The sequence below is a fragment of the Melanotaenia boesemani genome, chromosome 15 (genome assembly GCF_017639745.1).
Source record: "Melanotaenia boesemani isolate fMelBoe1 chromosome 15, fMelBoe1.pri, whole genome shotgun sequence".
Taxonomy (NCBI): domain Eukaryota; kingdom Metazoa; phylum Chordata; class Actinopteri; order Atheriniformes; family Melanotaeniidae; genus Melanotaenia; species Melanotaenia boesemani.
In genome coordinates, this window is record NC_055696.1 from 7,230,288 (window position 1) to 7,246,650 (window position 16,363).

Here is a 16,363-nt window from a genome sequence, read left to right on the forward strand (position 1 = left end):
CTACACAAGATTATGTAATATTAAGGGATTTTTAGATCCAGCCTAACATCATACTTACTCTTACAGGTTTTGCTGGTGTTTACATTAACAATGTTAAGTGAACAGTGGTCTTTTTTATCTACAAGTTGCATAGAGGAAGTATAACCAGATCAAAGCTTTTTTTTTCCCTTCTCATTTTAATGATGAACTACAGACAGACAAAGCACATCCAATGTCTTTACACTTTCTCTTTGTCTTTGCTTTCCCTGTGAAGCACTTTGTGACGACTGTGACTTTACTTACTTACACAGTAGTATCATATACCATTAAGCATACTAACACAGACTTTTTTTTTACAGTCAGTCCTAATAAATTTATATAAACTCATCAACCATACAAGCTACTTAGAATAATGTATCTGAGGTTATTTATGTATAATTGTGCATCATTACTGGTGATTTAAAAGGGATTCTCTGATAAGATTTTTCAACGCTGAATCGATTGGCCACGTCTGCCCCATGCTGCAGTGGTCACCCTCTCTGGTGAGGCAAAAATACGCCCATGAACAGACAGGTATCCCTTCGCAGGGTGAGGAATCCTGCAGGGGCTGAGAGACTGAGACCTCTGCAGCTTCTTAATGGTTGCCATCTGCACTGATGACTCTTTTATCAAGTGAGTGAAGCTACTGGAGTTCAGAGATGATGCAGAGGAAGAAGACCCACAATCTGACCTTATTCTGCCAGGTGACACACCTAAGAAACAGACATTTTTTAAACTGATGAGATGCAAGAAAAAACACAAAGATGTGTGTAAATCTGCAGACTGTATATTTTTTCATGTTAGAAAGCAGAGGCAAACCTGATAGTGGGTAAGAGAACTGGCCAACAGGTTGGTAGTCATCGTGATCTAAACTTCGACTGTTCCTGACAGCCTGGAGGGATCGGAGGCTTGTCCGTAGAGGTGACCTCGTCCTGCTTGGAGATGTTCCTACAAGACATGAGACCATTTTTTAAAAAGTACTCCACTACTGCATCTGTTGGAGTACAAAGAAGCCATGGTAGCAACATACTTCAAAATATGGAATAAAAAGAAAAAAGTTTCTCAATCCTATTTAAATCCCACTAATATTTTCTATTACGGATAAATAAAAGTGAAACTGTGCAGACTCTGTGTACCTTGATTCTGGACAAGTTTAAGCAGCTTGAACTGAGTGACTTGTTGGTGAAGTCTGGTCAGTTTGGGACTTTGGCACCCCTGCTTTCTTGCTGATGTTGGTGACTGGCAACAGGAAGAGCTCAGTGATGACAAACCAGGCTGCCCACAAGAAGATGAAGCAGCTTTGGTTTTATTTCTGGCAGCAAACTTGTCAGTGTTTTCAACTGTGGTGTTAAAACAAGACGAAAGCATCTCTGGGTATCTCCTGAGTGAAGTAGTGGCTGGCACTGAAACAAAATCTTGTCTTAAACCTGAAAAATATTAATCATAGTTATTTTATGATGTAACATCAACATTTGTTTAAAAAAAAAAGTCAAATTAAAAAAAGGTTAAAGTGATAGTATACAGGGGATGTTAGGTAATCAAAAATACTTTTCTGTACTCACTGGCTTCCTGTATTCTGGCCATAATGTGGACATCTGTGATGTCCTGCAGTCTGTAGCTTGTAGTTATGGAGTCATGGGAGGTGTTCAGCTCATCACAATCTGTGCAAAGTATTACAGCACAATACCAGATAAGACATTTTGTTTTTCTCCTATTGCAGAATTTGTTATTAGTGCTTCATCTGATATAAAAATAACTAGACCTAATTTTTAACACATTGTGCCAAACATATATTAATTTTAGGTTGTAATTAGATTGCCACGCATTAAGAAACAAAAAAAACAAAAACATATATTTCAAACATAGGTTCTCCATCTTTGAGGCTTCATTACTGCGACCTTATGGTGAATCCCTATCACTTTCTCAGCTCTTTTCTCGCAGTGCTTGATTAGGTCTGATCCACGTGTACCCGTTTAGATGAATGCTAATGTTCGACAGCTGTGCAAAACAGGTTTATTTGATGTGATAACTGATGTGAACCTACTGGCATTATAGCTGAATCTTGACACTTTAACATACCATCCAGTATTTTATTTCTGTCTAGAAGAAGCCCAGAACCTGAAGCTTATGTATGTGTATTTATAAAACTACCCTTCAAATTTCATACATTTTGTATGTTAATAGTGTTTATTTCATATAGACAGAAACGTTTCCAGGTTTTACTATATTTCAGCTTATTTTGTATGCAGAGAAAAAGAAAATGTCTCATTATGACATTACCTAAACTGTCAGAGTCATCAAGTGATGTGTCAACTGATGTTTTGTATACAGAAGAGTCCAGAGAGAAACTAGGAGCATGATGGGAAACCATTTCATGTCTGTAGAGGTGATGTCTTGAATCTGACAAAAGAGAAAAGGTAAATCCATGACCAAGCATTAAACATGAATTTGAATTTGCTCTGCTTCCTCACTTTGGTCCAGTTTATTTATCAGTACACGACGTGCAGCCTTCATCTCAGGACTGGGGTTATCAAGGATGTGTCGGCACCATCTGAAAGCAGGCTCCTTCTCCACAAAATGCTTCTTTAGAGGCTCATATAACCTTAAAAAAGAAATAAGAAAATTGAGGAAAAGGGCTTCCACTTTCACTTTATATAAAGAACTCTTCAACAAAGTCTGATAACTTGGACAAAAGATCAAACTCATCTATAACTACATAAATAAGCAAGCAACAAGCAGTAGACTAGAAAAAGAAACTATCCCCACACCACAAGCCTCACTATCTACTAGAGCAGAGGAGGCACCCACCAGGTCTCTTCATCCCGCATGTCATCCTCTATATCAAGGATCTCTACCAAATCCAAAGCAGACTGTTCTTTGCGGGACTCTTCACTGTCCCAGAGATCTCCTTCACTGTTCAAATTGGACGCTGTGCTATTATTCATGGCACAGCAAGGTAAAGGCGAATTACAGCCAGACTTCAAACTATCAAGTCTAATCCTAGCATCCATTGCAAATGATCTGCCATTACAGTTCTTGACTCTGGCAGGTAGAGAATCCGTCCAGGCATGGCAGCATGGCTCTGGATCTCCAGCCAGCTGCACACAGCTGCTTTTCAACTCACTGCTGAGAAGATGATGGTTCACACTTGTATCAAAGTCCACTTCTGGCTGACTGCAAAAATACTGGTCCCCGTTGCTTTTCATGTTGATCCTTCTCATGGCTTCGACTTTTCATCCGATTATGAAAAATCGGAATGGGTCTTGATTTTAAAACGATCCTTTTAAGTTATAAATTGTTTTCATTTCACTCATCTCACACACAGCACCGGTAAACTCATTCTACCTTCTATTGACCCAGATATATCGAGTAGGGCTGTTAAGTAGGAGCACTCGACAGATTGGATGGATTTAGAGAAGCATCATGAGCTTACGTGGATTAAAGAGTCTTCAAGTTGCCACTAAGTTCCCCTTAAGCATCACACCATCAAAACCAACACTGAAACATAGGCTAATTAAGATATTGTTGTTGGAAGTTTGCTTTCTCGTTTAGTGACATTAGCAGCATAGTAGCAAGTCTTATTTCTCTTTATAGTAATCGAGGTAGTAGCTGAATTTTATTGTCTTCTTATAGCCACTGGAACATATGTGTAGTGTTGTACTGGAGGTTTTCTGTGGTCTCTCATAATGAATGCGATTGCTAAATGTTCGCGGTTTACTTGTTTTCAAGTATAACTGAGTCATTTCACTCCAGACGAAGTACTGTGGTCAAACATTGCATCTCTGCCTCTGTTGCACGCACTGCAGTGTTGTGTGGGAACGAGTTTTTCTGTGAACGTTGAACTGAACAAAACGCATTTGCAAATAAATTAATTGAATGGGAATTCCTTAAGACGAGGTTTTACCGTCTACATTTCCCCGGCGTTACACTTACTTTACACTACGTTACCCACGATGCACTGCGCGCACAGCGTAACAAAGAAAGAACGCTCCGCGACAACGTCAGGTGAAGAGATGCAAAGGTAACTTACAAAAAAAACAAAACAAACAAAAACAAAACAAACAATCGCTTGCATGATTTGCGGGAATTATTACATAATGTCTGAAAATGTCCGTCTGCCCTTAAGAAATCAGTCAGTAAGTCAGCTTTACCAACTTCTAATTTGAAAAGACTTGTGGAGTTGAAGCGTCCAGCGTGAGATGATATTTATGACCTCCGCCAAGGCATCGTTTGTTTGCCTATCTGTCCGCATCAAACTCAAAACGATATTGATGGATTTTGATTCAATTTTCAGGAAATCTCAGAGACTGAATAAAAACGAGTGGTGAGATTTTGGATGTCACCATGGATCCAGGAATTTTCTTTAAAGGATTCTTTACTTTGGGGAGACAAGATAATTTTGCCATTAGAGCTTCTAAAAAAATAATGCCCACAATGATTGGCAAGAGAATACAAAAGCTTTGCAAAAGTATGTGCTCTATGAGTGCCTCTAGTTCTACATTTTGCAGTCTTTTTTTTCTTCTTGCTTTAGATTTAGGGAAGAGGTGAGCTAAAAAAAAATAATTTTAATGTCTTTTCTTTCTCAAGTCCAGTCTTTCACTTCTAACCTAGAAAACATTAAATGAAACTGAAAATTGAAGTAGTTTAAAATTGAAATAGTGAACTATGAACATGATTTATTTATTTTAACCTGTCAGAACTGAACTTTGAACTAGTTCACGAGAAGCATGAACTTGCACAACACAGGCACAGGCAGATTGACACAATGACACAGCTTCCTTGCAGCTATGAAATCTTTCTTAAACCCCAGTGAACAGGAGGTAAGTTGTTGACTTTTTCCATTCCTACTCTGCAACAAATAAAAAAAAAGAAAAATATTTTACCACGTTGCAATATTTCTATTCCTTCTCACAACACTTTAAAGATATTCTTGAGGCACTGAATGATCAATGAGGTTGTAATTGTTGCATTTCCTGGACTGTGTTGTACAGAGAATGGAGGACAAGAGCCTGCAGATAAATATAGGTAACCAACACATACAGACCAGTACCTTATTTGCAAGTCCCACCATCCCTGGAACACAAATTAGGAGTCATAAAAAGCCCTTCAGTACTAGTCAGACAACATCCCACCAATGCAGAAACCCATGGAAAAGAAAAGACACCTGAAGGCAACTCCTAATTCTCAAAAACCACTTAGTACCGATGGGGGCGCACTTATTGGTTGAAAACAGAATTGCCTGATATTTTTTACCTGAGATGTTATCTCGGTCAAAAATCAACAATCACACTGTAAATTACAGTCCAGGTAAAAGCCAACACAGTCACAATATTTTATTTAAACAGTGTGCAAATGCATTCATACCGTTTATGTATTTTTAAGAAAATAACTCGACAGCATTTTTCATGTTTATAAAGTTTTTCTTAGTTAACACACCCTTGGTTCAACTCCGCCTTATTTTAAAGGAGTAGGAAGTATTTGGCTCTCTGGTACGGCACCTGCCCACCGTCTCCCCGCCTTCACCTCACCACCCACCGGCCTGTTTCCTCGTCGTCATCGTTGATGTGTCCTTGCTGTTTGACTCGCTGACCGACACATACTTCAACTGGTGCCGCTAAAACTTCAGCATCTCGGTTTTCATTCATTAGCACTTCCCCCTGTAAAATATGGAGTAACCACCGACAAATTAAGCATTGAAAAGCCACCTCTGCCGGGTGGAAATGCCGGACCAAAGCGGCAAAGCAGCACCCGGGAGCCCCGCTGGTGGAAGCAGTGCAACTGCAGCGCAGGTAGGAGCGGAGATCTGTTGTTTTTGTTTGAGCTGTCCGCCGCTGGGACACGGTTGAAAAAAAAAAAGTTTGGGAATTACGATGGTTTTTAAATACAATGTGGGAAACTGTATGAGCCTAACCAGCCGCGGCTCGATAACCGACAGGAAATAAATATCCGCCTTGAGATGAAGCAGCCAAACCTGTCCGTCTACATTACTGTGAGGGCTGAACTCAGTTTTACCGCTGCAGACTCACGTTGTAGAGATAAAGACGGTCCCCCAACTACTCACTCAGCAGATGTGTTTACAGAACGTTTTGCCGAGTTGTCACAATTGTACTCACAAGCCCAATTATGTTTAATTTATTTAGCATCTGCAAGAAAGTTAATCTGTTTTCCTCTGTAGTGTAGCTTAATGTCATATCTAATACAGTTATATACTTCCTTCATGTGGACATAAATTGCCTTTCAATATAACCTGGAACAGTGTATTGAGCACTTCATACAGAAATGATCAATAAAGAAATCTTTAGCTTAATCAGTATTGAATATTACTGGAAATTGCAGCCTGAGAGGTTTAGAGTTCCTGTTTGATGTACATGATGACGATTATTATCATAATGAACTAAGATGCAGTTTCTTAGTATAGATTTAAGATATAATGGGGATTTCATTTAACTGAAAAAAATAGTCATTCACCTTCAAACAATAAACATTCACAGTAACAACATAAAGCAGAAGCTCTTCTGATATTTATGAGTTTAAGTTCCTCTCTGTGAGTTTACTCATTAAAATAGTTCCTCTCTTGTTCAAAAGTACATGTCCAGCAGGAAAAAAGAAATAGTTCAGTTAATAGTTTTAAAATATATGACTTGACAACTTTTGTACAAAATGATTTTATATCTACAGTTAATATGAGCCTTTACCAGCCACCATTTCCTGTTTATTATTAGTTTTATAATTAGTATCAATACTATTATTTTAAAATATTCCATATATAGTTCAATCAATAGGCCTACTAAATATTTTAATCCAACACAAATTTTAAGGGCTTCTTAAATAGCCAACAATTGTTTCTTATAAATAATTTAGCAGCTTACTTTGAATGCTTCTTGACTCTTAGCCCCAGTCTTCTGGGGTGTTCTGCATTCACCAATTAAAGTATTAATTAAAAAATAAAGGGATTAACTTCAGTCTTATGGCTCTAATTTGATGTAAACCATGCATAAACGTTTAAAAACCCTCCTCATTAAATAAAGGGGGAAAACTACATTCCAAATTTATTTAGCTACCTGCATTTGTGCTAATTTCTTCTTTGATTTCACCATCGTAACTTCATTTTGATTTTAATGTGTTTTAGAATTCAGTACATTTGAATGGGCATACCGTCACTCAGAATGGACACAACACAAGCGTGACATCATCTCCAGAGCCACAGTTTGAATCCCAAGCCCAGAGTCCCACACCCACTTCACCAGTTATAGCCCCGAGGGAGCAGTGGGGTGGAAAGCATGAGTTCCTCCTCTCCTGTATTGGGTACTGTGTGGGACTGGGGAACGTATGGAGGTTCCCATATCTCTGTTATCGCAATGGAGGAGGTGAGCAGTCTACATCCGTATTCATTGCCTTTCAAGTCTCAGACACTTTCAACACCTGGGTGTGTGTCTGTTATGATTTGTTACAATCATTTAGAAAAGAGGCTCACTTTGCCCAACCTTAGGGTGTGCGCAATCCTCTCGATCATGCTGACATATGTTGTAGACTTTAGTCCTAGCTCTGGAGTAGAAAGCTACACCACACAGTATTTACTAATCCTGTAAATACAGACAGTGATATCCTTTGATTAGGCACCAGACATGTGGCTGCTCTTGTATTACAGCGTTATATTATATGCATCTTTATGTGAAACCAAACCAGTTGCAGCTTGCCTGCCTAACAATAAAGCTGAATAACATCTGTCTGTGACGCTGGTTGTAGTTATGTTAACCTGCCTCTACAGGCCATCTATAATATATTGGTGGATGTCTTTGCCAGCATCACCCTACCTCAAGATGACATATTTTTAATTTCCACAGGTGTGTTTCTTATCCCATACTTCATAATGCTCTTCATTACGGGTGTTCCACTCTTCCTGATGGAGCTGAGTTTGGGCCAGTATGGTGCAGCTGGCCCGATCACCGTGTGGAAATGCTGCCCTCTGCTCAAAGGTAATCACCTCCATCACTGGGCGTCTCAGTAATGATGCACTTATTTAATCTGTTATACAACGTCCAAATCATCCACACTCTGAGATAATCTGCTGATGACTTGGTGTGCCTCTAACTTAGCTTTCCATTTAGCTAGACAAGCTGTGTCCGGTCCTCGAGATCTACTATCCTGCAACTTCTAGATGCAACCCTTCTCCAACACACCTGAATCAAATGAATGCCTCGTTACCAGGCCTCTGCATAGATGACTACCATGTGGATGAGGGGATTCAGCCATTGGATACAGGCGATTTGAAGAAGGGATGCATCTAAAAGTTGGAGAATAGTAGATCTTGAGGACCGGACTTGGGCTCCCCTGAGCTAGACAGTGTTAAATATCATTAAAAGATAAATCGTCACAGCTCTATATTAAAGGAATGATGTGTAACAATAACTAAAATCAAGCAAGTAGGAGCTTAGTAGTAACCAGTTTGAATGCTGGACATCTACTGTCAAGCATCATCTGTGATTTCCATCCAGGATAAATCAGACCAGTGTTTATTTTCTGATCTGTCTTCACTCAGCATTGCCACTTAGTATTTAGCTATTTGCCTGTTCTTGCAGAGTATAATAAACGTGATTTCCCTTTTTCAAATGTGATTCTGTTTCTAACTCTTTTTTTCTTGTTCCTCTTCTCTGCCCTCTTTTACTTTGCTTTATTGGCAGTAATTTAGCCGTTCTTCCACTGAGAAGGACATGCTTTGTTAATGGAAAAATAAAATACCAGTTACACATAATCAAATTTTTTATATAAGCCTTTGTTGTTGTATACAATGACTGTAATTCTCCAGGAAGCATCTATACAACACACGCAGAATGCTGTGTCACCAGTTTGTTGAGAGTAACGTCACAGTCTGGAAAAATAACCAGCTGCTGACTCACTTTAACTTGCCACCTCACTGCTAGATGTCATGTGGCCGATCCTAAAAATTCCTCACACTTCTAAATAAACACAGTCGATAAGCATTTGAATTGCATTAGCATCAAAGGGATCCAATGAGATTGAGGATGTTTTATTATTTATATAGCTGGCACAGCATGTTAAAGTGGACATGCCAGTCTAGATAGATAAATAGATAGATAGATAGATAGATAGATAGATAGATAGGGTTGCAGCAGCACAGGCCTAATAAGGAGGACTTGAGGTGGAGTTTCTTGTTTTACAAAAACAAGGTGTGTTTTTGGTTAACATACCCAGTGTTGTGTAAAAAATGCTGCAGTCAATCAGCAATACACACCTATGGCTTAATTATTGTAACAGTGTTTTTACAGGTGTGCCTAAAAAATAAATTAGACACCTGCAGCTTATTCAAAACTCAGCTGCTCGAGTCCTCATTAAGACCAAGAAAGTGGATCACATCAGTCCAGCTCTGCGGTCTTTACACTGGCTGCCTGTTCATCAGAGGATAGACTTTAAAGTTCTGCTGCTGGTCTATAAAGCTCTGAATGGTTTAGGACCAAAATACATCAGTGACCTCTTGACCCAGTATGAACCTACCAGAACCCTCAGGTCATCTGGATCCAGTTTCTTATCAGTTCCCAGAGTCAGAACCAGACATGGATAAGCTGCACTCAGCCTCTATGCTCCACATGTCTGGAACAAACTCCCAGAAAGCCTCAAATCAGCTGAAACACTCAGTTAATTTAAATCCAAATTAAAGCCCACCTGTTCTCTGCTACATTTCAGTAGTTTTTATTTAGAGTCCAGATCTGCATCTGGTTCTTTTAAGCTGGAATCTTTAAACTTAATCATGTTTTAATACTGTCTTTCCCCACACTGGAACTTTATTTCTTGCGTTTTATATATTTTATTTAGGCTTTTTCTTTGTTTTTATTTAATTAATTTTATTTCTTTTAATCTTTTTGTTTTTAATGCATTTGTATTGCTTTCTGTACCCTGCTGTAATGTTTTATCTAAAGCACTTTGAATGATCTTTTACATGAAATGTGCTATACAAATAAATTTGCCTTTGCCTTTTACATACATTTTAATATTTTCTACCTCTTTATGTAACAGGATTTTATACTTTTTATGCTTTTATTTATTCTGTCTTTGTTATTCAGCACTTTGTTCAGCTATGGCTGGTGTTAAAGTGCTTTATAAATAAAGTGATGATGATTTTATAGTCACACGTAAATTGATCCACTTGACATCTATCCATCTGTGCTTTACACACCAGTGTGTGTCATGTCTTTCTGTGATACTTATGCCGTCTCTTGTTCCATTTCCTGTAGGTATTGGAATTGGGATGCTGTGCGTGTCCACCTTGGTGTGTCTCTACTACAACGTCATCATAGCGTGGACATTTTACTACCTGGGCAGCTCGTTCCAAAGCCCCCTGCCCTGGTCATGTGACGCTATAGCCAACTTAGCTATCTGTGCTAATATCACCGCTGGCAATAGCTCTTCTGGTAGACCCCGCAGCCCCACAGAAATATTCTGGAAGTAAGTGCTTTGGGTGTCTTGAAAAGCGCTATATAAATCTAATCTAATCTATTATTATTATTATTATTATTGTTATTATTGTTATTATTATTATTATTATTAAGTGCATTGTTCTTTACTCACACAGTTACTCATGCCTTTGTAATGAAAGAAGCTATATGCTATATGATCTATTTAAGGGTTCATAGGCATAGATCCTGTTTAAATACTTGTTGTTCACCATAACTGGACACTTCAAACCTGATTTATTTAACTGTCAGCTAACATGACTAAGGTTTTTAAGGCAGCACTTTATATAAAGCAAGAGTTTCAGCTGGCAAATACAAAACCTGACAATGAATTCTAACAAATATATAATAATTATAATAAACAGTTTACAGCAAGCAAACACCCCACTTTTTAGGCTTTACATCAAGTCTTATAATGTGTTTTGCATGTGGTATTACACATAACTGAAGGCTCAGGGTAAACATCATCAGTCTCACTTATAAATCCAGACAATTAGGCCTTTAATGCTTAATAAGTGTGACAAACGAAACTGCCATATTTTATGATTGTCTTTTAGTGAGAGCGTGCTGGGTGTAGTGAACAGTGAGGGCCTCCATGACCCGGGCCCTGTGCGGTGGCCCCTGGCTCTGTGCCTGCTGGCTGCCTGGATCATCATCTTCTTGTGTATGCTCAAGGGCATTCGCAGCTCTGGCAAGGTGATTCAGCACAATGTGTTTTTTTTGTTGGCTTCCCTCAGAAAACAGCCACTCTCTCACAAACGCAATCTATTCCCTGTAAGGCCTTTTCTTATCGGACTGATGTCTGTCTGTTTTCAGGTGGTTTACGTGACGGCTACCTTCCCATACTTTGTTCTCATTGTTTTGATCATCAGAGGTGCCACGCTGGAAGGCTCTCTTCAAGGCGTTGCTTTCTACCTCACACCAGACTGGGGCCGGTTAGCTAACGCGCAGGTACTTCTGATGGTTGACTGGCATACACAAGGCTTAGGCTGCGGGCAACATACTTTGATCTAGTTTTAAAAATACCTGCAGATATTTTCATAAATTTAAAATGTCATTCTCTCTAAAACAATTCAGGTGTGGAATGACGCCGCCTCACAGATCTTCTACTCGTTAGGAATAGGAGTTGGAGGGCTGCTTTCTATGGCCTCTTACAATAAATTTGACAACAATGTCATCAGGTGAGTTTGTAGTGTGCTCAGTCGTTGCAGCCATGACAGCTTCATTTTCTTACTCTTTTTTTTTTTTTTTTTTTTAATTTTAGGGACACTATAATAATCACTACAGGAAACTGCACCACCAGCTTCTTTGCAGGGTTTGCTATTTTTTCAATTCTGGGTCACATGGCATGGAGGAAGGGAGTGCCCGTTGGACAGGTGGCAGACACTGGTAGGTACCACGATTAATTTAGTCCACTGTCTTTAGACGATTTATCGCTTGGCGTGCACTCTCAGTTCTTCAAATGCATTTCTTTATTTGCAGGTCCTGGATTGGCCTTTGTTGCATACCCAGAAGCCCTTGCCCTGCTCCCAGGCTCTGTATTTTGGTCCATTATGTTCTTTCTCATGCTTTTTATGCTGGGGGTTGATACACTGGTAAGACTACAGACCATACAAACACATCAAGTAAAGTAAATATCGATAAGTCTAGTTCAAACTGCAGGGCACCATCTGATCTATTTCCTCACAGTTTGGCAACATGGAGGCCATCACTACGGCTGTTCTGGATGAGTTTCCACACCTCAGAGGAAACACACTGCACAAGTCTTTGTTCTTGGGTGCTCTGTGTTTCTGCTTCTATCTGATGGGCCTCCTTTTAGTGACTGATGTGAGTGTGCTTTAAAAGAACGACAGTATGTGAAGAATCTGACTGTGTCTGCACATTATTGTTTTGCTTAGATTCACATTTTTTGTGTGTTTTCATAGGGAGGGATTTACTGGTTCACTCTCATTGACTCCTTCAGCACTAGTTTTGGCCTCATCATCATCACCCTTTTCATGTGCCTTGGAATCTCCTTTTTCTATGGTATCCCATTTCACCATCTTAACCACCACATCACTCCTAATCATACTACTCTAATGTTGTCCTGAACACATTAAAGATGAAAAGAATTTTACTTTTTTGTCTCCAAAACTCCAAATTGGCTAACTTTTTTTTTTTTTTTCCACAATTTTATTTTTGCCCCTAAGCTTTTAACTTTTCTGTTTATTCTCTGTTGGGATGATGACATTTGGTTTATTGAATTTTTCCCATTGTTCTGTCATTGTTAGGAGTCAACCAGTTTTGTCAAGACATTATTGATATGATCTGCCACTGCCCTCCCTGGTGCAGCAAAGTGCTGCTTTACTTCAAAGCATGCTGGGTTTTCTTCACTCCGTTTCTCCTGCTGGTGAGTACAATGCTTGTCTAAATATGTCCAACTCACAGATGTATAGCTGTAATTTTAATGCAGTGATGTAGATATGATTTTTATCATCAACACTGTGGCTATGGTAATATCTAATGTCTATCAAACCAAAGATATTAGTAAGTTAATTTTTCTCAAGCACAATTAATGTTGGCACCAAGCTGTGGTGATACTGTTATTTGCAGCATTGTCATTTATATTGTTTGCACAAGCTATGTGACATCACATCATCTTTTTTTTCTTCTCTTCTTTGTGTGCTGCCTTAAGCAGCATAGTCTTTTGCATTCAGACATAGGTGACACTGTCTGTATTGTTGCACTTTTCAACAAAGGGGGTAATTTGATGATGGGTGGAACACTTCGCTCTCCATCAGAGCTAAAAATATTCCAGGAAATTGCTGAAAGATCAGAAACTGCAAAACAAACCACCACTCCCATTTCCTAAAAAGTTGTATAATGTAAATAAAAAAATTGAAATTATTTGCAATCTTATAAACCAATATTTCAATGACAATGAAACATTAAAAACCTGTCAAATGTTAAAACTCTCGTTTACATGTACTGTTTCATGTAGAATTTGATGGTATTGAAGGTCTCAAAAATGTTAAGATGAGGTGGACCCATTGACAGAAGATTTGGTAAATTTCTTTGTGTTGCAAGGAAATTCATAAATCAAATTCCTTTCCTCTACTTGTTACATGGTCATAAGAGATAAATAGCTGCATACCAATACAGAATTTTAGAAAAATATACAAGAATTCAGAGGAAATTTGGCAGTTTGATCTGGATTATAAATATTACTGGTATTACCATGTGGTTGAGGAGGGTTGAAAACCTCCTCTTTCCAACTTTTGGGCAATTTGGGTTATAAACTAACTTAAGACATTTCACATCTACAGCACTGTACACGACTGTGCTGAAATCTTGATGGAAGTTAAATAATTGAAGGGGGGAAACTAATATTCATTCTGCAGCATTTCTGGACTAGGTCACTCACTCTCTCTTCTTCAGCTGCCATTGTATTTTTTTCTCACTATGTGCCTCTTCCATTGCATCTGTAGTTCATCCTGACCTACATCTTCATTGAGATGTACAACACACCTCTCCACTACGGCTCATATGTGTATCCACGGTGGGGCAAAGCTTTGGGCGTGTGCATTGGTGCAACCTGCTGTCTACAGATCCTCATCTGGGCTATTGTCGCCATCAGCAGGGAAACTGGAACACTGAAAGATGTCAGTATCACTGCTATGTTACTGTGTCACAGTAAAGTCTAATTCTACCCTCAAACAGCACAGCTCAAACTGTCAATGCTGTAAATGTTGTCATTAATATCAGTAAGTGGAATGGTGCAACTTGTGCTGGTTTTTGATGATCTCTTTCTTCTTCTTTGCAGCGTTTCAGGAAAACAATTCGACCCCTAAACTCCTGGCGGGTAAATAATTTGAACAACACCGAAAGGGCAGTGGAACACATGGAGCCCGAGAGAGTGGAAGCTCCTTATACTGTTACCCTCACTGATATGGACTTTACAGCTATGACATGGGAGGTGGGAAGCCAGGCATAAGGCACCAGTGATGAACTCACAATGATGATAAAATTGTTGGGAAGACAGGAGTTTATTCATTTGTTACTCGCCCCAGCTTGGCTCTGGTGGCTGGGTCATATCAGACTGTGCTCTGCAGGGCAGTGTGAAATTATAGCTTTATTTATACTGTTATATATGTAGGAATATTTTTTAAACACTTTTATGCTGTGTCAAACATAATGTTACAAAGGTAAAGTAGAAATTTAGATCATCTTCCTGATGATGATCTTGCAACACCACAGAGGTGCAGTACAACAAACTTCCACTGATAGCATCAAATCACAGCTGATGGACCAGATTTTTTTTTATTCATGTGCAAGGGAAGACATAATAAGACATGAGGGACCTGGAGAAGTGACTACACATCAACAGCCTGCCAGACAAAATGTTGTTGACCGCATAGCAGCACCAGGTCATGAACACTTAATCCATCGTGCTTTTTTTTTTTTTTAAATGAATGACTGCTAAAATTATTTGTAGAATAAATTAATGTAAAAATTACTTGCCAAGCGAACAACTTTTTTTTTTCTTTTAGATTCCGTTTATGTCTGAGATTAGTCTTTCAGAGTCTGATAACTTGTTTTAAATGAGCAAATCAGACAGACTGCTGCATAAAATTGATTAATTTATTGAATTATATCCAGAACACAGTGCTGCCATCTTAACAAAATTATGAGCTTGTATTGTAGATTTGCCTATAAGTGGAATATCTGACATAACCCACTGCTACTGTCTGGGAACAAAATAGGAGTTGTACTCTTCTTGCACTGGAAGTTGGTTTTGACACTCCTTAAGTATCAGTTCCCCTTAAGCTGTTTATAAGCAGAGAGCTCTTATATCATTGTTACATAATTGTGCTTGTGGGATAAAGGTAGAAAATGAAATTATTGTAATAGTATCCACTTTGCAAACTCCTCTCACAACTTTTTGGAGGTGTAAATAATACTCTGCTGTTAAGTTGGCCTTTTGCTCAGTTTAATCAATCAATGTGTTTTTGTTTTACTCACCCAGTGATATTAAGCTTGGCACATAAAGTAAAGAATACTGGAAAGAACCCAGGAAATATACACCCACCTGTGACAGCTAAGCGCTCCATTCAAATGAATGCGTGGTGCATTCACTGAACATGACTGTCACAGATTTAGTAACCACACTAGTTGCACTTTTTTCCTAATCTTCTATCCCCAAAAGTTATGTTTAGTGTAAGTACTAAAAAAATGTGTCCAATTAAACTAATGTTTTCATTAGAAGATGTCGCAGGTCAAACTGAGGTCCATGTCCTGCTTCCAACCTTCAGGCAGTGTTTTACTTTTCATACTCTATGTGTGGCCTAGAGAGAAGAAGTGATATGTTTAGATAGAAATGTATAATTTTATCCTATTTACTATATTTCACTTGCTTTTTATATATAACTTTTTTGAAAATACAGTGTACTTTTTATCCATTATTTTCAGTTAACTCTGATTACCATGTTTCAACTTATTTGGGTTTTCACACACACTCGCCTGCATCGGTCAATGTTAAAGTGACAAAGTTTTAATATTTCTCTCAAGCACAAACATGAAATAAACTCTATTCATTGTTGTATTTTGTTGGTTAGATCATGATGGATAAAGGAAAACCACTTGATCTGAGATTCATGAGTTTTAAACCATTTCCACCACATAAAACTATTACATATGTGAGAACAGTTTCTAGAGAACAGTTTATTTGTTTTAACTTTTTTTTTTGTGGTGAAACCTCTAAAAATGCTAAATTAGTAAATATAACCAACATCCAGATTTTTTATTGTCATTTGACATCATGTTTGATTTGAGGGAGTGAAATAACAATCCATGGAATCTGTAGTGAGGCACAGATAGTTTAAAAAAAGGCAAACACA

At 38.4% G+C, this 16,363-nt stretch overlaps 2 protein-coding genes across 2 annotated transcripts; one reads left to right on the forward strand and one right to left on the reverse strand.

Moving 5' to 3' along the window:
• Window positions 1-171: 171 nt before the first annotated feature.
• Window positions 172-4,030, reverse strand: LOC121654556 (SLAIN motif-containing protein-like). The gene is made up of 7 exons (XM_042008757.1): window positions 2,827-4,030; window positions 2,490-2,620; window positions 2,299-2,418; window positions 1,581-1,679; window positions 1,155-1,445; window positions 838-966; window positions 172-731 (listed from the first exon to the last, which is right to left on the reverse strand). The coding sequence occupies exons 1-7, from the start codon at window positions 3,237-3,239 to the stop codon at window positions 466-468; spliced, it is 1,449 nt and encodes a 482-aa protein (XP_041864691.1). The 5' UTR covers window positions 3,240-4,030; the 3' UTR covers window positions 172-465.
• Window positions 4,031-5,471: 1,441 nt separating this feature from the next.
• slc6a7 (solute carrier family 6 member 7) lies at window positions 5,472-16,068 on the forward strand. Its single transcript, XM_042008756.1, has 14 exons — window positions 5,472-5,807; window positions 7,148-7,385; window positions 7,863-7,994; window positions 10,269-10,479; window positions 11,045-11,183; window positions 11,304-11,438; window positions 11,565-11,668; window positions 11,752-11,876; window positions 11,970-12,082; window positions 12,177-12,314; window positions 12,413-12,512; window positions 12,758-12,876; window positions 13,955-14,128; window positions 14,290-16,068. Exons 1-14 carry the CDS (start codon window positions 5,739-5,741, stop codon window positions 14,458-14,460), a joined length of 1,968 nt encoding a protein of 655 aa, XP_041864690.1. The 5' UTR covers window positions 5,472-5,738; the 3' UTR covers window positions 14,461-16,068.
• Window positions 16,069-16,363: the final 295 nt, after the last annotated feature.